Source organism: Globicephala melas, chromosome 11 (genome assembly GCF_963455315.2).
Source record: "Globicephala melas chromosome 11, mGloMel1.2, whole genome shotgun sequence".
In the NCBI taxonomy this organism is placed as follows: domain Eukaryota; kingdom Metazoa; phylum Chordata; class Mammalia; order Artiodactyla; family Delphinidae; genus Globicephala; species Globicephala melas.
In genome coordinates this window covers 27362113-27383458 of record NC_083324.2, presented here as the reverse complement: position 1 = coordinate 27383458, position 21346 = coordinate 27362113, and the positions used below count along the sequence as shown (strand labels likewise).

The 21346-nt window shown below is 37.9% G+C and overlaps 1 protein-coding gene and 1 long non-coding RNA gene across 7 annotated transcripts in view; one reads left to right on the top strand and one right to left on the bottom strand.

Moving 5' to 3' along the window:
• LOC132598085 (uncharacterized) overlaps positions 1-5040 on the bottom strand; it is a 45835-nt gene extending 40795 nt beyond the window's left edge. Inside the window, exon 1 of the long non-coding RNA XR_009565754.1 lies at positions 4590-5040. This is a non-coding gene — a long non-coding RNA (uncharacterized lncRNA). The remainder of the gene's footprint in view (positions 1-4589) is intronic.
• Positions 5041-5145: 105 nt separating this feature from the next.
• Positions 5146-20094, top strand: CEP15 (centrosomal protein 15). 6 transcript variants are annotated; one of them, XM_060308251.1, is made up of 6 exons: positions 5146-5265; positions 5522-5691; positions 6413-6494; positions 7906-8029; positions 16195-16269; positions 18439-20094. In XM_060308251.1, exons 3-6 carry the CDS (start codon positions 6442-6444, stop codon positions 18571-18573), a joined length of 387 nt encoding a protein of 128 aa, XP_060164234.1. In that variant the 5' UTR covers positions 5146-5265; positions 5522-5691; positions 6413-6441; the 3' UTR covers positions 18574-20094. The 6 variants fall into 6 exon arrangements, with proteins under 6 accessions (XP_060164234.1, XP_060164233.1, XP_030723473.1 ...); XM_060308250.1 differs by having other exon boundaries at positions 5522-5801; XM_030867613.2 differs by lacking the exon at positions 5522-5691 and having other exon boundaries at positions 5147-5265.
• The last annotated feature ends 1252 nt before the right edge of the window (positions 20095-21346 follow it).

Here is a 21346-nt window from a genome sequence, read left to right as displayed (position 1 = left end):
AAAAAAAAAAAAAAAAGGAACCTTGAATGTGTTGGGTAAACACAGTGGCCTAGCATTAAATACAATGCTTACCAAGTAGTCAAGTATGCATTTAAGAAAGTTTTTAATTGCTTGCTCAATAGAGGACCAATGATAAAGCCGGTACAGGATTTATAAGAGCAAAATGGGGGGTGGGGGGAGTGGAGAAAATAAACAGGAAGGAAGGTTATGAAAGAGAGAATCCCTGCTTCAAGAAAAACCCAAGTTAGAACTCTACTCAATACTGTGTAATAGCCTATATGGGAAAGGAATCTAAAGAAGAATGGATATATGTATATGTATATGTATAACTGATACACCTGAAACTAACACAACATTGTAAAGCAACTATACTCCAATAAAAATTTTAACAAAAAGAATAAAATATTTCACCAAGACAAAAAAAAGAGGGGCTCAAGATAGACAAGAATGGCAGTCACAAAACATTGCTTTGGGGGAGTTTCAAATAGAACTGCCTGCAAAGAATATCAGACATTGTTTTGCCTTATTGTTCCTAGAGTGGGGGAACCTCTGGTTCACTGACATGACCCAGAACTTGTCTAAACGTCATCTGGTTCACTAGCCCCCTTGATACTAAATGCCCAAGCCATGAAAATGTAGCACAACTCTAAACACTTTCAGTCATGCTACCCTAAAGAACACAAGAGATATGACATCATGGAAATAGATAAAAGGAAATATGACCCTTCCATTGCACCCCCAAATTTCATAGAAAGAAATAAGGGGGAACTTCCCTGGTGGCGCAGCGGTTAAGACTCTGCACTCCCAATGCAGGGGGCCCGGATTCGATCCCTGGTCCACGAACTAGATCCCACACGCGAGCCGCAACTAACAGTTCACATCCCACAACCAAGGAGGTGAGCCACAACTAAGGAGCCCTCAAGCTGCAACTAAGGCGCCCACATGCTGCAACTAAGACCTGATGCAACCAAATAAATTTATTTTAAAAAAAGAAATAAGGGTTTGTTATTTTTTCTTTTCCCATCAAGAGTGAGGAATAGAAAGGACTTCAATGATTCATGTGGTTCCAGGCTTCAGGCTAGAACTACAACATTGCTTTTTAAAAACCTAGAAATGTTTACTCTTCTTTAAAAGTTCAAAAAGTTTCCCTTCTTTAAAACTCCAGATCACCTCTTACTTTTTGTTCTTCTGCTTCAAAAAAAATAGATAAGGAAAATGAGACCTCTTTATAGATGTTGCATTTTCACTACCATGATATTTTTATTGAATAGAATTTTATGTTCCTGGTCCCTAGCTTGAAAAGTGAAAGAATTGCATACTTTGGATTTTTATTTTGCTTTAAAAATAAAAAAGTAAACTGCTTTTCATTAAGAAAAGAAAAGAAAAACCCAAGTTAAAGAGTTATAGTGAAACTAATGAATGAATTAAAAGTCGCTGGGAAATCAAGGAGACAGGACTGAAAAAAAAAAAGGCCTTTATAAATTATACACAGCTGCAAGCATGTCAGTTTAAGACAGAAGGCTTGCATGAACTTTGAATTACTAAAACTTGGGAAGTAACGAGTATATATATTTCTACGTATACAACATACAAATGATCTGCTAAGAATTATCACATGTGCTGTCAACTTTAAAATTCAAATGCTTCCTCAAGTGAATTTTAGGACTGCTGAGGTTTTTAACTTGCCCCCCTAGAAGGAAAAGTCATATGCAAATGTTCACTGGAAATCTCTAGGATGGCCTTGTTCTCCCAGCGAAGAACATCTACAACATAGGTGCCAGCTGTGATCATGATTTCTAGACTGCAGAGTTTTATCTGATTGGACCTAGATTGATAGCTGAGTCACAGACCAAAGATCCCAAAGAGGTATCTCGTTGTAAGTTCTCTCTGGCCAAAACCCATGTGGGGACAATTTAAAGCATTATAGATCTATTTGGAGAATAGAATATTTTTCCATAGTAAAATGGACAGTCTACAACTATGGAAAAAGGTAAGATTCTAATTATTTTATTTCAAAGTGAAGAAAAGCAGAAATACAGGCAAGTAGCCCCACTTTCCAAATTTCATCTGGGATTTCCCAAAACAGAAGAAAAACTAACTCCATTTCAGATATGAGGTCTTTATTTTCTTAATATTTGACTACACAGAGTAAACCCAAAAGGAATCTAAAAAGATGGCCTCTATACAAACCACAATAGAATTTACTGTTAGTAATTTGGAGTCTTTCAAATTGTCAAGGATTCTGCAATTCTTTGAATTATTTCTTACTCTAAAGCTTGTCCTTCCTTTTTCATCCCCAAGCCTGCCTCTTCTGCCCTCATTTCTATTCTCTACTTACCGGTGTCATCTCTAATAACACCTTCTCTTTATTACTGTCAATCCTCTATTTTCACATCCTCTGGTACCAGAAATGAAATCTTCAAAATTGGGGGAAATGAGGAGAAAACACTCTTCTCAGTGCTTCCTTTCCACTGGCCCTCACCCCAGATGTGTTCTGAAGCACACACTCCTGTGTCCACTGCCTCCTTCACGTTGAAGACTTCACCCCCAACTCACCTGCCACCTGATACACACAATCACAAAAACAGACTTCCAAATCCCACCCATTTTTCAAACTCTACCTCAGTCTCCCAAAATGCCATCTAGACTATCCCAATTCGTAGTGGTCTCTCCTGTCTTTTCTAGCACTCTCATAATCTGTATGATACGTTTTAACTTCACATTCTCAATATAATATACAGAGTTACTTAGAATACTAACATCAAACAAGCTGCAGTTCATTTACTAGCAGTGTGATCTGAAGTCAGTCATTTCTCTACGCCTCAGTTTTCTCAGCTATGAACAGGAAGATAGTAAGAGTTCGGCATCCTTGCTCATAGGGTTATTATGAGGATTATTCATGCAAAGTGCCTAGTACAGAGCAAGCACTCAATAGGCATTAGCCATTTTTATGTTGTCAACCATCATCCTCTAGTTTTTGCATATATCTTAAGAGCTGAGCCAGATTCTCAGCTGTTGAGAGCAGAGACATCTTATAGATGTTTAATAAATACATCTTTATGACTAAATGAGCCAATAATTTCTAAATAATAATGCTAAGGGAACAATTATAGCATGCTAGTACACAGAACTAGTCTAAGGTTAGGAAATAATAACTTCACTATATATTTACAGAAAGCCTCATTATGGGCCAAATGTTACTTAGTAGGTTACAACAATCTTCATGGTAGACCATGAATACCTCACTCCAGAAAGTACCTAAACTTACCTAATAAATACAGAAGCTGTACATTAATAGCTAGTCTGTGTAATTGCCAGAGATTCTTCCTCCCCAGCCAGGTATCTCAGAAAGGATCAACCATGGGTTATGTCAGGAGGAAGGGTGCTATCACTGTAGATCTTTAGATAGGGAGGAAATACTTTTATGGGATGCTATCACTAAATTATCACAGTCTATCTAGATAATCTCTAAGTATCTGTGAGATATCCCTGCTTCCTGTTCTCCTAAAAACTGCAAGAACTTTTCTGAGGTATTCATTCCTTAGTTCAGTGCTAAGGCAGGCAATGACCTAAAGAAGCTGGGCTCAAAGTTGAAAGAGCTGGGATTGTCCCAATTGTGTCACTATGCAAGTTCACATAAAGAAGGGAGATGAGTAGTTTGTCTTCAGCAACATCCAAATGCTTTAATGGGCCATCTTCCAGTTCTCAACTTCAACCCATTACCAATTTAAGCAAAATCCTTATTTGTTAACATCCATAAAAGATAAACAAGAATGCCTTGTAATCGTGCCAAAGCTCCATTTCATTCCTAGAACACAGGACCATGCAGAGGTCTATTTTTTATCTTTACTAAGTAACACCGTGAAACAGCTAAATCAAAAGTCCTAGCAACTAAAGACAGACCTCTCTTAAATTATGACAGAATTACCACGGGGGAATTATTTCATCCATTCATTCAAAAATATCTACTGAGCACCTATAGTCAGGCAGTTCTAGTTGCTCAGCAAATAGAAGAGACAAAAATATAAAAAGGAAGTTCAGATTCCAGTTGGGGGCGCACTGGTAAACAAATGAACAAGGGATTATAAAATACATGGAATGATGCTGTGTTCTGGAGAAAAGTAAAACAGGAGGAGGAGGAGGAAGGGTGAAGAGACAGACTTGCGATCTTATACTGCAGGTTCAGGGAATGCTTCACTGAGGAAGTAGGACTGAAAGATGAGAAACTGAGTCTATGTCAGTATCTGGGGAAGGGGCTTTCCAAGCAAAGAAAACATAGAAGTGCAGTAGCCCTGAAGCAGGAGCTAAGTTTTACGTAGATATTCTGGAAGGAAAAAAATTTAACACCTGGATTGGAGTCCTAGCTCTTTGCCCTTTACCAACTCAGTAAACTTCAGGAAGAAAACATTACCCCTCTTGAACCTCAACTTCTTCCTCTGTAACTCAGGATACTACCATGTAACTCACAACGTTATTTCAAGGGGAGAAAAGGATGTTTAAGAATGCACTAAGGGATTATTCCCAAATGTTTGTCCTGAGGGCTGCAGGAATTCTTGTTGAGGCTCTGCTGGCTTCAAGCTACAACTTACGTAAATGACCAAGCTTGATTCCTCATCTGTCAAGTTAGGAGAATGGCATCCATCTCACCAGGCGTTGTGGGGATTCACTGAATGAGATCATCCACGCAAATACAACGACTGATACACAAATTCCTCAAGAAGTGAAAGATCAGCATGCTTGTCCCTATGGGGCTGCCCTACAAGCAGGCAGAGCTCTGCTGCCGGGCTCAGCATCAGATGCCCACCGCGAAGCTCTTCCTTAGGCTCTTGTGGAATTGACTGTAAAGTCTCTGGACGACTCTGAAGTGTTTTTCCCCTTCCCCATTCTACTGTGATGTTCTGGCTTCTAAGACACCATTTTCACTCTCTGAAGTCTTTTCAACACATGCAGGTACCATTTTAAAAGCGCTTGAAATGGAGCTACCACCAAACGGATTTTCCATGGGGTTCCTGAAGTCCTCCGCCAACCTTCACTTCCTCAGAGAAGCGTCACTTCACTAGCCTTTGGTGAGGGACGCCCTCCTTTTATAAGGACGTGATGACATCACCTCGCGTCGCGTCGTGCTTGCGCAAAGATGGTGGCGTGGCCACGCCCAGGTCTGCACCGAGACCTAACGTCCACACAGTCGGCGGCGCCCTCCCGGAAGAGGTCAGTGTGGGGTTCGGAGAGTGAGTGAGTGAGGTCCTACAGCAGGACGGCCTGCGGGTGAGTGCCCCGAGTGTCCGAGTGTCCGAAGGACGGCTGCGCTCTGGTGGGGCGGATACTGTTAAGGGGGAAGAGGTAGGGTGATGAGGAAAGTTCCCGAGTCCTTCCAGTGTACGCGGAATTTGAGCGGTCCGTGGGCTGATGATTCCTAGAAGCAGCGGATCTTCGGTTCAAACGGCAGACGTTGTCTTGGGGTTAGTGTGAAGTGCTGATGGTGGTCGCAACAGAAAAGAAGTTACTTTGGACTCACTTCCAGGAATTTCCTTGACGCTGCATCCGAAACTGGGAAGAAGGCGGCGAGGATTGGCCTGCAGTGATTTCGTCGGAAAGTATCTGTAACTCGACCCCTTCCGGGCGAGCCTGTTAGTGATTGCTGTCCGCGGTGCTGAAAACAGAGCGGCGCCTTGAGGAGGAAACCCGTTGAGGGCAGGACGGTGTTTGTTTCCCTTGGCAGTGCTCAGTGTCGTACGCTCCATGTGTGTGTGAAGGAAGGGCTCAGTTTTTTTTAAAAAAAATCAGTGCTGGACACTCAGGCGGTGAGCAGACAACCAGTATTAACTAAATAAGATTTAGGAAAGCCAGTGCTTCATTCCAAGAAGGAATTTTCATTCCTGTTTTTTTATTACATCATTACAGCTCAAATTGCATTCTCCCTTTGGGCAGGCACCTTCAGCTCTTGCACCCAACCATATTTGCCTGCAGACTCAGTCTTCCAAGTAGTTCGCTAGACCTCTGTCTATATTGGCCCAGGCGCTTTCCTCTGTTGAATTTTACACAGTGGGGTTTTTTTTCTTTCTTTCTTTCTTTCTTTCTTTCTGTTGATTCAGTAAAATGTTTACTAGTCTTAGTACCAGCTGCTTGTTTGTTTTGAATTCTGATGAAGGTTAAAATGTCGGTAAAAAAAGAAGAGGGGAAATATGCTGCATTTACCTGTGTCACAGTGTTCTGGGATGCATCTGGCATATGGAAAACTATGTATCATGAGTAGAAGCGTTTTTAAGTGCATTCCTTTCATTTTATACATTATTATAGCTCAAGTTGTATTTTTCCCTTCTGAGAGAACCAGTGGATTGAGGTGCTGAATGATCAAATGTTGCAAAGCTGAGGACATGTGGTAGAAGTAACTTTAAATGTTATTACTTAGCAGAAAGCTTATAAAGGCAGCTTTGATTAAAGATGACGTCCCTGTTTGCTCAAGAAATTCGCCTTTCTAAAAGACATGAAGACATGTAAGTTTTTTAAAAAGGCTAATCTCAATGTACAAACTGTCCTGGCTTTATTAGTGAAACTGTGTGCATAGGAAGACTTAAAAATCTGTAAGTGTGTCATTTTAATTTTCTGACACTTGAGAGATTTTGGTATTAAGGCATGTCATTATCCCTCTAGAATAATAAAGATTAAAAGGTCTAATTGTGTTTTCTGTCTTCTTAATTCTTGTTACTAATATCTAGATAAATTCATTCTCCCTCTAAGCTTTCTATACTCCACATTGGTATTTAATGAACTTCTCTAAACTTCTTACCAAGGGCTGGCTCTCATGGGGGTGTGACTGTGTAGTCACAGGCCCTGCACTTGATGCTCTAACTTCACTATCTTGAAATCCTCAGTAATTTTTTTTTTTAACAAGGGACCCCAAATAATTTTTTGCCAAGGAGAAAAATTTTCATTTTGCACTGGGCCCTGCAAATTATATGGCCAGTCCTGCACTTATATTTAGTATTAACCCTTCTCTAACCTCTGTATTGTGGGCTCTCATGTTTTCCTTTAATTACCAGGCTCTCTACCGTGGCCTCCTAAGGTATTTTTCTTACAAAAATTACTGTTCAGAGACCTGGGGTTTTAGTTCTACCCTCAAGAACAGCCCTATGCAACACAGTGTTTCTTGAAAATCTCAACTATTTGGGAAATGGTTACACTGTTAGGTGTACCATTTGTGTATTTTTTTCTCATCTGATCATTTAATAAGACCAAAATCTTGTAAAAATGAGCATATAACCAGGGAGAAACTTTTAAAGTCCTCTCTATATATAACAAAGTAGTTTGATAATTTACTTACACCTTTCTACATCTTTCTTCAATTACTGTTTTACCTTGTTGTGAGTATGCACGTGTAAACACAGCCTCTCACTCATATATGGAACCATCATCTTTCTCTTGGAAAAAGAGGAAAAAAATATTTTTATTGCTTCTTCAAACATATGGAAGTTTAGCACAATTCTAAATGTGTAACATAAGATTCAGGGGTACTGAAGTGTTAAGCAGAAGGTTTCGTATAGCAAGTTATATCAACGTATGTGTGGGGAGGTATATATAAGTATGTGTACAAAGGGATATGTATTACAGTTTGCATTTTCACTAAATATTTTTCAACACTCTACAATAATTTCAAAAGACCAGAGAGGTTACAAAAACAGAAACATGTACTTATAGCATACATATGAAAATAAAAATAATTTTACCAAGACTTAAGGCGTACTGAACTACCTAAGGTTTTCATTGTCTTATTAATTGACATAGTAATTGGCTTTCAAAACAGGTTGAACTTGAAGGGAGGTGCAATTAAAAATGAGTTATTTATCAGTGTATTGGTCAAGCAATAAAATGTTTCTTTAAACTTTATATAATCTTCATTTTCTCTAGAGTATCACAAAGATTAATGTTACTTCAACAAATGGAGAATAAACTTGGAGATCAAAACAAGGAAAAGACCCCTCAGATGCAAACAGCTGAGACTGCTTTACAAAGGAACCTTAGTCTTTTAAAGGTAAGATTCTCTGAATTAAATATATTTTCCCCATGTTGCAAAAACGTTTTAGGTCAACTTCATAACTTTGATTTTTGTAATTTCTTCGTTTTGAGTTACAGAAAGAATTAATGAGGTACTGTCTATTTTTTAAACCCATGTTAATTGGACCAGAAGCACGGATCCTCATTTTTTAAAATGAAAATACTTGAAGTTTGCTTAGGCTAAGGAAAAATCAGTCACCACAGGAAGAATTTTAAGGTCACCTTTGTGCAAGAATAAATACAAGACATAGCTTCTATCTTCCATCTTCTTTTATTCGTAGGGAGATCCTGAAACACGATAAAGCACCTATCATGTATTTAAAACAATTTGATTTTGCCCTACTGGGGCCACAGTCAACACACAGAATTCATATCTAAGATAACAGATTTCCCTGATCTTTTTTGATGGTGATGGAGGAGGTGGTCAAAGTATGTGATTGCGCAAGGCCTCACCATTTGGCCAGTGTGCCCATTTGGAGTAAAATCATATGTGTAACATTTTTGGCTGCTTGCTATACTTTGCTTCCAGAATTGTATGGCTTCATCCATAATTAAAACCCTAAAGTTTGCTTCCATTCAAGCTTCCAAGAGATCCTATGACTAAAACATTTGGTAGTAAGGCTATATTATTTAAGTTATAAAGCAGTGTTTTCAGTTTTTTATTGTTAAATATTTTCATCGATAGGCATGATGTAGTTCTCTTCTGTCCTCACTAGAGGATAAAGGAAGAGGAAAATTCAGTTATCTTCTCAGCTTCTGGCAGTTTGATCCACAGTAATTTAAGTCACAGCCATAGTGCTACCAAAGCATTCTATATTGCCATATGTCTTACTTGCCCAATGGTGTTTGCAATATTTATTTTTAAGTGGAAATATATAGGGTAATCTAGAATTTGCACGGAAAAGTCAGAAAATCTAAATTGGAAGTCTTGAAGGCTTGTTTGCTACTTATTACAGCAAGTACAGGTAATATTAAGTGTCTTCCTTTTAATGAGAAAGTATTTGATGAATGCCCAGAGGGTCCTTACTATTGAGCTAGTTCTGGGCAGAAAGTGAGGATAATAAAGTAAGTATAAGTTAGAGTTCTTTAGATCAAGTAGCTTACAGGCTCAGTTGATGACATAAGGTTGTCACACACAAAATAGAGACCTTGTATGATCAAACATTAATTAAATTATGTGGAATACTCAGCACTTTAGGAGTAAGTGTAAAAACTCTTTGAAAGCTAGAATATGCTATGAGGTCTCAGAGAGGAAGCTAAGCTGGAGCTGCATTTCAGTAGGCAGATGGGAAGGCATGCCATTGAATTTTTAAGGAAGATTCAAGACCAGAAGAAGAACGAATGGCCTTACTAATAATGTTCATGGGATCCTAAGCTAACTAGCTTGGAAAGTCACAGGAAACAAGGCTGAATATGTATTCTGAGACCAGATGAAGAAGTTGAGACTTGGTATGTAGAGATAATATAATATTGAAAGTGAGCCAAAAAAAAAAAAAAAAAAGAGAGAGAGAGAGAGACTTATATAAGAAACATATGAATGGGTCTTTAAGAAAGAGTCATTTGCTATTTAGATGCAAAATGATTTCAATAATGGAGAGATTGAATTTAAGGAAGGTAGCTCCTTGTCATATCTAGAAGGAAGATAATGAACCTAGTTTCATAGTCATTAGAAACCAGTTTGGTATGGTGTTCTTTCCCTGAATTATCAAAGTAATATATTCTCACTATAAAAAAACTTGAAAGAGCAAAGATGAAAAAGAATACCTTCTATATCATCTGCCCATTTAGAAATTAGTATATTTTTGTGTGTTTCCTTTCAATCTTTTTATAAACATTTTTCAACTATCTCTTACATCCCAGATACAGTGCTTGCTGTTAGAGACGCAGTTTTTCCCCGTTTTTCTTTTAAACATACTTTGAATAACTGGATATCCAATTTTTTATCCTTCTTTCCCGCATATTATTTTCTTTAACTTTGGGTATAATCTTAGTGGCTCTCTCATAGAAGTTATCGTGACAGTAAAATAAATAGGACTTGCTTACACAATTTGAGTTGGGAGAGACTTTAAAAAGCATATAGCTTAGATTCTTATCTAAATGTCTTTTTTTTTTTTTAAGCATAAAAACTTTTCCCAAAGATATAAAATAGATAAAAGTGGACCTGCTTTGGCCCAAAGCCCTATCCATTCAGCCCTCTCTTGCCTGCACTGCTGTGGCTCTAAGGAGCTGTGAAAACCAATGATCTGGGCTAATCCCTTAATTTAGAGATGAGGAAACCATAAGGTAACTACTCCTAATACCCCTTTGTCAAGAACAGGTTAAGTTATAGCAGGATACGTACTTAAGTACGGAGTGCACTTGAAAATGGTACCATTAAAGCCTGGCAGCATTCCTATAAGATGGTAACAAAATAGGGATGACTGTATCACCGTCCATTATTTGACCTTACTCACATGTTCTGAACAATATCATAAACACTAAAAGGGCATGAGCTTTAACTTTCAGAAAGAAAGATATAACACTAGCATCTTTCAATGATGTAGTTTTATACTTAGAGAAGCCAAAGTTGTTTCAAAACTGGTATGAGTTGAGTAAAATTAATGGATAAAATGTAAACATAAAAAACAACAGCAATCCTATATATATACAGCTGGAAAACAGACACCACATTCATATTAGCAATAAAACTATAAAATATATAATTGGGAATGCTTTTAACAAGGGATCTGCATGAATGGTATTAAGATAATTATTACACTTCAGTGGGAGCTGTAAGAGAAAATTTAAATGGAGACATACGCCTTAATCCTGCCTGGGAAGACTATTATTTTTCTAAGTCAGTTGTCACAAAGTTATTTTTATATTTAATAAAATCCCAACAAAAATTTCTCTAATTGCACTTGAAAAAATAAATTAGCAAAAATATCAAAGCATGATTTTAAAAGGGGAGCAATAAGAAAGAGACTAATTCCATCAAACATATTAGTAAAAGAATGAATAGGAGTCTAAGCAGTAAAGAAAACTCACAGTGAAGGTTTAGTCAGTAAATATAGAAGGTAGCGGCCTTTGAAAACAGGCTCAGGGATTTTTTCAATTAGTATTAATACAATGAAATTTAGCAAAATCATAATGGATTTGAAAGCCAGAGAGTGACACTTATACCATCACGCACACTGGAAGCGTGTTTTTTAATTGCTGTAAAAATTTCACACCTGTGTAAAAGAAGGAATAGAAGAATGTATTTCCATGCACTTATCACCCAGATTCAATCATTATCGGAACACAGCTAGCCTTGTTTTGTCTATACTCCTCACTCCCACCCCTTAAGATCATTTTGAAGCTAATCCTCAGACGTTGCATTGTTTCATCTGTAAATATTTCAGTATATCTCTCTTTTTTTTTTTTTTTTTTGGCTGCATTGGGTCTTCGTGGCTGCATGCAGGCCTTCTCTAGTTGCAGCGAGCGGGGGCTGCTCTTCATTGCGGTGGCTTCTCTTGTTGAGCAGCACGGGCTCTAGGCTCACGGGCTTCAGTAGTTGCAGCATGCGGGCTCAGTATTTGTGGCTCACGGGCTCTAGAATGCAGGCTCAGTAGTTGTGGCGCATGGGCTTAGATGCTCTGCGGCATGTGGGATCTTCCCGCACCAGGGCTCAAACCCATGTCCCCTGCACTGGCAGGCAGATTCTTAACCACTGCGCCACCAAGGAAGTCCCTCAGTATATCTCTTTCTATATTTCAATATTTATCACTAAAAGATCAGCACTATTTTAAGCAAAATCGAAGTATCAGTATCAACCTAAGAAATTAACAATAAATCCTCAAATATCCAATCAGGTTCCAAATAAAATCCAATTTGTAATTGATACATCTCCTAAATTTCTAAAAGTACTCCCTGCCCGTTTTTTCCCCCCTTTTCATATATTTGTTAAAGGAACTGGGTCATTTGTCCTGTCGAGTTTCTAGATATTGCTAATTCTATCACTGAGGTACCCATTTAACACGTTCCTCTCTTCCCCCTCATTCCTATAATTGACAGATCTAAGTTGTGCTGTGCAACAGAAATATAATTCATGCCACATATGTAATTTTAAATTTCCTAGGAACCATTTTTAATAACGTCAACCTAAACAGATTACGTATTATTAAAATTTCAAACAAAATACTTGAAATGTAACTGCTATTAAAGGTTAGTAAATATTTTATATTCTTTTTTCTTACTAGACCTTCAAAATTCAGTGTGTATTGTGTGCCTACAGCACATCTTAAGTCAGACTTGTACATTTCGAGGGCTCAGCAGCCACATAAGGCTAAGGAATACTCCACTATCAGTGGAGATTACAGAGGCCTGATCAGACTGAAGTTCGATGTTTTGGGGAAGAACACTCCTGTAATGCCAGGCTCTCTCTCTCGTTTTGGAATGTTAGTTGTTGATGATCATTGCCTAAGTATATTCATTAGGGGTTGCAAAAAGCAATATTCAATTATTTTATTCCTTCTCATTCAACTGCTAATTATTTATATTGATAAACTTCCCTTCATCAATTATTTGGTTACACTGAGGTATATTTCACAGAGGAAAAAGCATGATGAATGCTTGATTCTATTTAGTTTTCAAAATAATAGGTTGGTTCTCTAGTATCTTCCAAAAGTGACCAATTAGGTGTTGTTGGTTTTGGTTGCTTTTTTGTTTGTTTTTGAGCTGTCTGGGATTTGAAATTTTTCAATCCATTTCCATTTTTATTCCTACTTATTCTCAACTTGTCCCAATTTTACCAAGTGAGAACCTTGTCAGATTAGCTCCTGAGTGCTTCTGATGGCATCTTAACAGTCTGACAGTTTCCTTCCTTTCTGGTCTGATGCAATCTTCCAGGCTCATCATGTGCATTTGCTGCTTACACCTGGAGTTGGCCATTGTTCCAAGGAGCCCTGGATCCTTTTGGTAGGAAATATGTTCAGAGCCCTCTATCTGGGCACTAGTGGGGTTTATTGCAACTTTTTTTTTTTAAGATAAAATACATCAGGAGCTCATATCAGAAATTCCAGAATTCCAGTTTGCAAGGCTTTTAACTTAAAAACTCATGGATCTTGTACCTCTAACTTCTTTTCCTCAAACCAAAAATCTGTTCCCAAAGAATTTTCCAATACCAGTGTATCCTGTGATACAGACAGCACTGTCACCACCCATGTGATTACTGAGAATGGTTTTCAGTAACATCCTTTTTACAATCCTTTTTGTCATTAGGGTGTATCTCACTAGGGATGCTCAGTCAGAATACTGTGTTCTAAGACCACTTGATGTAATTCTTCTCCATGTGGTTATGCCACCACTAGATAGCAGTTACGTTTGCTTCATTTTATGTTCAAATTTGTAGGGATTGCTTTTTCATTTGTTCTCTAAGTATATAAAATTTTAAATGGTCTAGTGACAAATCTATACAACAAGGCAACAAGGTACAGGTAAAGCTGGCCAACTAGCCTTTCTTCCTCTCCTCTTTTTTCCTTTTCTCCCCCTACCCCCTTGGGTGCTTTGTAAAAAAAATTTTTTTTTAAGTTTTTGGTTTATACTCAGGAAACTTTGATACCTCAGTCTGTATTTATTTAATGAATATTTAAGTACCTAGTACATACCCTGCCCTTTGTTAGATTCTCAGATTCTTAAAGGTTGTATGAGACACAGCCCTTACCTTCGGGCAGCATATGCTGTAAAGGAAGGTTCTTATATGGAAGTATTAAGATTTAACTTGCTATAGAAGGCTGGGGTCAAACTGCCAAGATTTGGGGTCAGGCTAAGGAAGGCATGTTTGATCCTCTGTGTTGTGAGTACCAATTTTTTTTTTTTTTTAATCTAGGGGATGACATATTTAAGGTACTTTTTAGCAAAACTAATCAGTTCCATGTTAGGTACGGATTGAACTAAAGTGAGATATGGCCTAGGCATGAGTACAAGTAAGTATGAAGTATTTGTTGAATGAAACAGCATTGAGAATGACATGGAAGAGCTCGAGGAGACATCCTGATGGAACAATACAGGGAACTTTGAATTTTTCAATGGCAGGAATAAGAACAGTTGGAGTTCGAGGATACTGCGTAGGTATCTGAGTGGGTAGAATTCCCACTATTATACATTCAGTACATTCAGTGGAAAAAGATGAGTTTAGTTTTATCAGGTTGAGAAATAAGGGCTAGGAAGAAAAGTTAGCCATCCCTCCTCAGTAATAATTAAAGCTAGATCAGCGACAGTCTTGGAGAGAGGAAACTTAAAAAGATGGGGACAGATGTCACAAATCTTAAGAAAGCCCACCCTGAGGACTAAACCAGAGAAAAAGGAGCCAGCTGAGGAGAAGGAGTCCGAGAGGTAAGCGAAACACCTAAGAAAGTGAAATATGACTTAAGCTAAGGAAGAAGTTCTCTGGAGGGGTAATAATCCCTTGTTGAAATACTGCAGAGGGGACAGTTAGGTGAGGCTGACTTAGGCCTGCTTTTCCAGGCCACACGTCCCTCCTCCTAAACTCATCTCCTGCTCTTTGTGTTGCAGATCTGCTCTTCTCTACGAGATATTCAGTATCCTTATTTTCTGATCTTTAAGAACAATGTTTAATCTTGCCTATAGGTGCTAGTGGCACCCAGATCTCCCAGTAAAGATAACTTTGTAACTGTTCTTAGAATAATGGTAAAATTGGGGTTCTGATTTTTATTGTTTGATTTCTAGAAGTAAAAAGTGGTTCTTCCAGGACCTTCTTAAATTTCAATGTAATCAGAAGACTTGGTCTCCCATGTCTGTTGTATCATCGGCATCAAGAGCTCTTTAAGCCTGAGTCTTGGCCGTGAACTTCTGGTATGGGAGAGACATGCTTATAGATGGGCATTTTATCCCTAAATTGTTGTCTTTCCCCTTCAAATCACCTTCCTCTAGACAGCAGGTGCATTACTGGTTGTGCAACTTTGGGGAGTCCCTTTAGGGAGTTTCCTGTTTTTCCCTTTTCCATTTCACACCCATTCCTTGCTCCCGCCGCTGCCATCTGCTATCTCTTTTCTCCTGTTCAGCGTTGGCTTCTTCACACCCCACTCCCACGCCCTTTTCCATCGCTCTCCTTCTGTCCAACAGCCCTGTACTTAGATCACTCCAGTGCTTGTACATGGAGCAGAGAACTTTCTCTCTTCTCTCGACTCACTAAGCTCAAAGGAGAGACAAAATTCACATGGCCTTCAGCCAACACCCTGGAAACTTGACAAACCTAAGGAAGCACAAGGCAACACAGGTGCTGATTTGGGGAGTATTTATTTAACAGGGCTCGAATATTTCTGTTAACAACTTGCAAAGTCTTACATTTCTGGGTGTGAACTTTATGTACAGATCTAGATAAAATCTTTACTGACGTATGAATCAACCTTAAGTACACTTGTGTTTCTACAAACGTAAGAGAAAACACAAACATCTACAAGTTCAGCTACAAAGTACTGCACGATACTTGAATGCCATCAGCTGAAGGATGTATCAATACTACCTAGCAATAAAACTTGCCTTTGAGATTAGCTTAGCAATCTGATACTAAAAATCTAGATAGCATAGTGAAAGGTTCTTGTTGCAAAGTACTCAGGTACCTCATGGACCTTTTCAATATGGGAAGTATTTGCCTAAGTATAAAATTAAAAAATGGAATATTGAACAAATGTAATGTGTGTCATTCATATACCATTTGCATTATCTGGGCAGACTAGAACTCTTTGAAGGTCAGCCTAGCATGGGTCCGAGTATCTGATTGTTTTTCGTATCGGAATATTTGACTATTTTATCCATCTGGCTGTTTTTAAAGGATTTTAAAGCTAAGTTAGTACTCTGAGCAGTTTAGAGGAAGTTCTTTTTCCAAGAATTATTGGCATTTCCTAGCTACTTAAAATGAAAAAGGCAGAACTTAGAAGTACCACCCCCATCCCTGCCTTTTATTTTAAAATAAGAAACCCTGCATCCTCTCTTTGAAACCGGTTAATTAAGCAGTGATCTGTCAGTGCCTGTCCATCAGTTCAAACTGTATATCCAGAGGAGAGTTGAAGCGAGAGATCTGGGATACAGATATTGCTATTACAGGTGCCATTTGTGTGTGTGGTTTAAATACATTTTGTTTTGAAAATGCTTCTGTTACAGGATATAGAAGCGGCAGAGAAGTCTCTACAGACCCAGAATCATCCAGTTCCACCGCCTGAGGTGGCTTCTCTTGAGGTGAGAATCTTAAGGAACAAATGTGAAAGAAGAGACCCTCAAAAAAAAAAAAAAAAAAAAGAAGAGAGGCTCTTCAGTTAGTAGTGCATTGTAAGTGGCTGTGTATGTATATATCCCAGATTCCTTCATTCAGTAAAATAAATGAGATGTGTCTCACTGATCTCTCTATGTCCACAGTGCCATGCTTTGTATGTAGTGGGTAATCTGTAAGTATCTGGGTTTTAAAAAAATTTTACATCAAGTGAAAATTTTATCAAGACCTTGTGTCTTTTCACCGAGTCACTTAGAAACAACTCTTGTTAAATCCTAACAGACAATATGCACGAAATCTTAAGATGACAGCCTAACCAAAATGCTTTTCCTGTTGGCTGATGTTAGAAGTAGCAGCTCAGTCTCTTCACCAAAAATGCAACCAACGCTATTTAAATGCATATTATCATGCAGTATAGCGTGGCTTTTGTCTGTTTGATTTTGCTCAGTTCAAGAACAGATTGGGAAGATGGTTGGCAAAAATAAACCGTATTTGGTATATGAATGTATGTGTGCTGAAAGGGAATTTGCTACATATAGAATAGTTTGATTTTATATTTTTAATGACCTTTTTTCAATACAGTTTTTGTTTGCTTCCTAACCAGTGATGTGAATAGACTCAAAAATTAAAGGCTGAGAATTTGCCCTGCAATTTTCTGTGTCATCTAGAGTAATAAGGAAAGGCAGTGATCAAGGATAGAAAGAACTCCCGTTCAAAGTTGCGCCTTGGCCATGTCTTTTTCTTTGTTGAATTTTCCAATACCTTACTCTGGCCCGTACAGGGCCCACACAATAGGGGTTAATCCAGCCGTGAATGGCGGAGAAACACCCAACCACAGGCCTTGGTTGGTATTTTTCTTAGCTAGTCTCGCACAGCAGGATGACCTTTATTTTAAGTATGTCAGGCTACTTCTCAGACCACATGTATAGATGCATAGATACATGGAACCCCTCATCATTTTCAGCTTTCAGAGCCCTCATACTTTTTTTTTTTAATAATAGCATCTTATTTTTTTTTTTTATGTTTTAGTTTTTACTTTTTGGCTGCACCAGGCAGCTTGTGGGATCTTAGTCCCCTGACCAGGGATCGAACCCGAGCCCACCGCAGTGGCAGTGCTGAGTCCTAATCGCTTGACTGGCGGGGAATTGCCCCCACCCCCTACCTTTTTAATGCTCAGTGTGAATAATTATGGCTCCCCAATGCTATCTAACTCTTTGACTGATTCTGAAAATGAGCTGGATAGTGAAGATCTCATATCAAATGCCCTCCTGTGACACAGAGCTTCTGGCATCTGACTTTTCTCTGGCCTCCTTAGGGCACTCAGCCAGGAAACCATGCAAGCGTGTAGATGCCGTACAGCAATGCAGTGTGAGCTTCTACAGCTTACAGACTGCTACAGTCAGTATAGGAACACAGCGTCTCAACTTCCAAGTTACTTGAATTAAAAATAGCTAGATGAAAAAAAAATAGCTAGATGATGTTGATATTATTGTTATTATCCAAAAAAATGTGGGAAGAAGTTACAGTTTGCCATATCAGGTGCTCTTCTAAAAGATATAGCAGGTGCATAATTTTGCGGATGCATAACTTTAAATGTTTTTCCCCCCTACAATTAAGGGGTCAGTTCACCTGAGTCCTCTAGCATGCCCCTTATATTTCAGGTGCTGATCTCATCCAGGTCACATCTTTTTCTGTTAGTTCTAAAGCAGTTGTTCGTGTTGAATCATTTCATTGTGATAATTTTAGTATGGGCGATCATTTAGTATGGGATTGGGAACAGTAAACAAAAACTTTTAATGATTGTGTAGCCATAAATGATACTACTGGTAATAATCACAAGATTGGCCACAAGAGGGCGTGTAAAATCACAATAAAATTGTAAAACCTGTAATTCTGCCAGGCTCTAGTTTTACTGAGAAATTTGAAAATTAACACTAGTAAGTAGCCAGATTTTTTTCTAAAATTAACATAAAATATTCTGTAGAGGAAGTGCATTCTACGTATATGTGTGAGTGTGTGTGTGTGTGTGTGTATACGCACACACACACTTAAGTGAATAAACATTTAGACTATTATGAAGAGCCAAGTTCAATTGCTTGATATGCTTTTTTACTTTTGGATGTTGGTTTTTTTTCCAGACTCTTTACTGGGCATCAGTAGAAGAATATATTCCCAAATGGGAACAGTTTCTTTTAGGAAGAGCACCATATCCTATTGGTGTTGAAAATCCAAATGAAGCAGAAGATACCATTCAAAAGGAGGTGCAGCAATAGCTTCTTCACATACTGTTTGAAAAACCTATTTAGGAAAGCTGAGTGTTAAAGAATATGCAGATCACTGCAGGAACTTTAGGAATCAGACATGTTCACATTGTCTCATTACTTCCTCAATGACAGTGAAGATTTGAGAATCTACTTGGAACTTTCGGGCCATCACTGGGAGACCTACTACTCTTTCAGTGTCATGAATTTGCTTTCTACCAAACCCATGGAAGTGTTAAAAGCTGATACTGAAAGGTGGACTGTTGATTAAATAAGCTGCTGAATGAGTGTTGTGTGCTGTTAAAAAAAAAAAAAAGAAAAAGTCATTTACTGTCACTATCACCTAAACAGTGAATACCAGTAGTTCTGATTTTACATCTTCTATAATCTTTACTTTTCAGTTATTTTGTTATGGGGATAAGGCTCAGGATCCAAGTGGTTGTTTGCTCACTCTTTTAGCTTTTTAACAAATGAAAAGACAGTGACAATCGCTTAGTATAATAATATTGATCAGGAAATAGATTCATAGGATTTTGTCCCTCATAGATCACTGGACCTGTAAAAATTCTCGAAGCAAGAACTAAACTACCAAGCATTCAATAAGTAGCCAGTTTCAGGAGGGCTCAGACTGGGTTCTGAAAAAGGACACCTATTAGGGTTGGGAATGGTCGCTGGATTTTGACCTGGTTATTTAAAGATTGCCAACCCTGTGAACACAAGTAACTCTTCTCTCATCTTTTCATCTTTAAATCTATCCTTCCCTGTCCCTTCTATTTTCTTTATTTCTCAAACAACTGTCAGTCAGAAACTTTTGGGTCACAACCCTCAATAGCTTTGGGATTCCTCAATCCACCACTGCTGGAGTGCTCAAAAAAAAAAAATTCTGATTTTTCTAATTATAAAAGCAGCTCCTGCTTAGGAGTCCACATCACAATGAAAGATTTTCAATTTTAAACTGGTTTGTGGTTTTATAAGACGACAATAGGACAAGCTAAAAAAAAAAAAAGTCCATTGTGCTGATAAGTTCCTTTAAACTACCATCTTGGAAATATCCTGTTGAGTGGGTGTTGGTGTGGGTAACAATAATGTTGTTTTCATAGCATGTGCTGGCAGATGAGCACACTTCTCTACAGTGTTAACAGTTGTAATTAAGGAATAAACAGCACAGAGTGTCAGTCCGATGACAATTTCATCTATAGTGTCACAATACAAAATGTCACAAAATATTAGAACTGTTATATAACTATAAAAAGGATTGGCTTAAAAGCCAAAAGCGCTTTAAAAAGGAAGACAGAGAAAGAAAGAAAAAAGAAAACTGGCATAGGGACCAAAACCGTTTTATACCTTCTCAAGACTGTTCTGTCACGAAAATAAATTGATATATTTTTTTTTTTTCCTGTTACATTACAGTTTGGTTTCTAGCCATCCAGTTGATTTAGCAGGAGAATGCAGGGCTTTTTAGCAGCTTTGAATTGGTAAACAGATTTAGATGTAGTAGAGAGAACATGAGGAAGTTTTTTTTTTTTTTTTTTTAACATCCAATCTTTCCCAGCATATGCACATAAGAAGGTGAATGAAGCGATGTGAAACTTATTTCTCTTTAGTCAAGTGAAAAAAAGGCTAAACATTTGTTGAGATGGTAAAATATTGTGTCAAGCAAGTAGGCATATTCCAAAATTAAACAGTGGTTGATACATGAGCCGTCCTCAAATATTTGAGCATTACGCTTCCTTTGAGTTCTGTAAATTAAAGCACCAGTAGGTTAGATTAAAATACAAAATGAATAGCAATTTAACCATCTCAGGAAAGGTTCAGGTTTTTTTCTCCCCTAAATTGACTAACTTGCTAAATCTTATTTTTTTTTAAACCCTTAAGTTTAATGTAACCTGGCTTATGATTTAGGGCAGAAGGGAAGCTATTTCTAGGCTTCAGTGGTACCATTTCCCCCATTTCTAGTTAGTACCTCAAAAACTCCCAGAGGGGACTTTATTCCTGGCCCACCCAGAGTTTTCCCCCAGCCCCCTTCTTGTAGAATGGAACAGATTGCACCACATGGTGTATGTTTAAAGAAAAAAACAATCCCGAAGAGACCTAGATACCCCATTGAAGGGCATTATATTCCTCATGGCAAATTAGCTTTACGTAGGAATTTCCAAATATTGTTTTCTGTAAGGAGGAGAGAAATACAGTATCTAATGTACATTTTGTACATAATTAGTAGGAATCGGACAACGAGAAAGAAATGTCATCTACTGAGACTTTTTCCTCCCTATTCAGTGCCCTTACCATACACTACATTGTACCCACTAATCTTTATGAAAACTATGAATTTGTTTTTTGTTTGTTTTTTTTTTTTAGAATAACGGGGTTTTCAAAATAAACCCTGTTCCAAGAATTTTTCATAGCCTTTCTTGGATTGTTGCAATTGCATACATATTCAAAGATCATTTTCTGCTGAACACTTCTTGTGTATGATATTGAGTATTATTAAACCATAAAATGCTAAAGTTCAGAAGGAGCTGCAGTTTTTCTCTGAACTTCAAAAAATTAATTTTACTAAGTACTCAGGAAAAAGCCCAATACTCTTGAAACCAGACATCTGGTCTTTCCCATGCGTAGGGAGCAGTGTGAATGGAAGTGATGTAAAACGGACAGTTTTTCTCTGCCTTATGTATAAGGTGTTTTAACTTGCTAGCTTAAGACTTAGATGAGAATTAAAATGATCTTTAACTGTATTTACCATTTTGTCTTCTCTGCCTCATCCTCCCTTTTCTATTAAAAAAAG

What these genes read in the sequence shown, in the direction of transcription:
- CEP15 (XM_060308251.1), top strand. Translation starts at nt 6,442, where the DNA reads ATGACGTCCCTGTTTGCTCAAGAAATTCGCCTTTCTAAAAGACATGAA. An exon ending in GGAACCTTAGTCTTTTAAAG is followed by an intron (nt 8,030 to 16,194) that starts GTAAGATTCTCT and finishes CTTCTGTTACAG; the next exon opens with GATATAGAAGCGGCAGAGAA. An exon ending in CTGAGGTGGCTTCTCTTGAG is followed by an intron (nt 16,270 to 18,438) that starts GTGAGAATCTTA and finishes TTTTTTTTCCAG; the next exon opens with ACTCTTTACTGGGCATCAGT.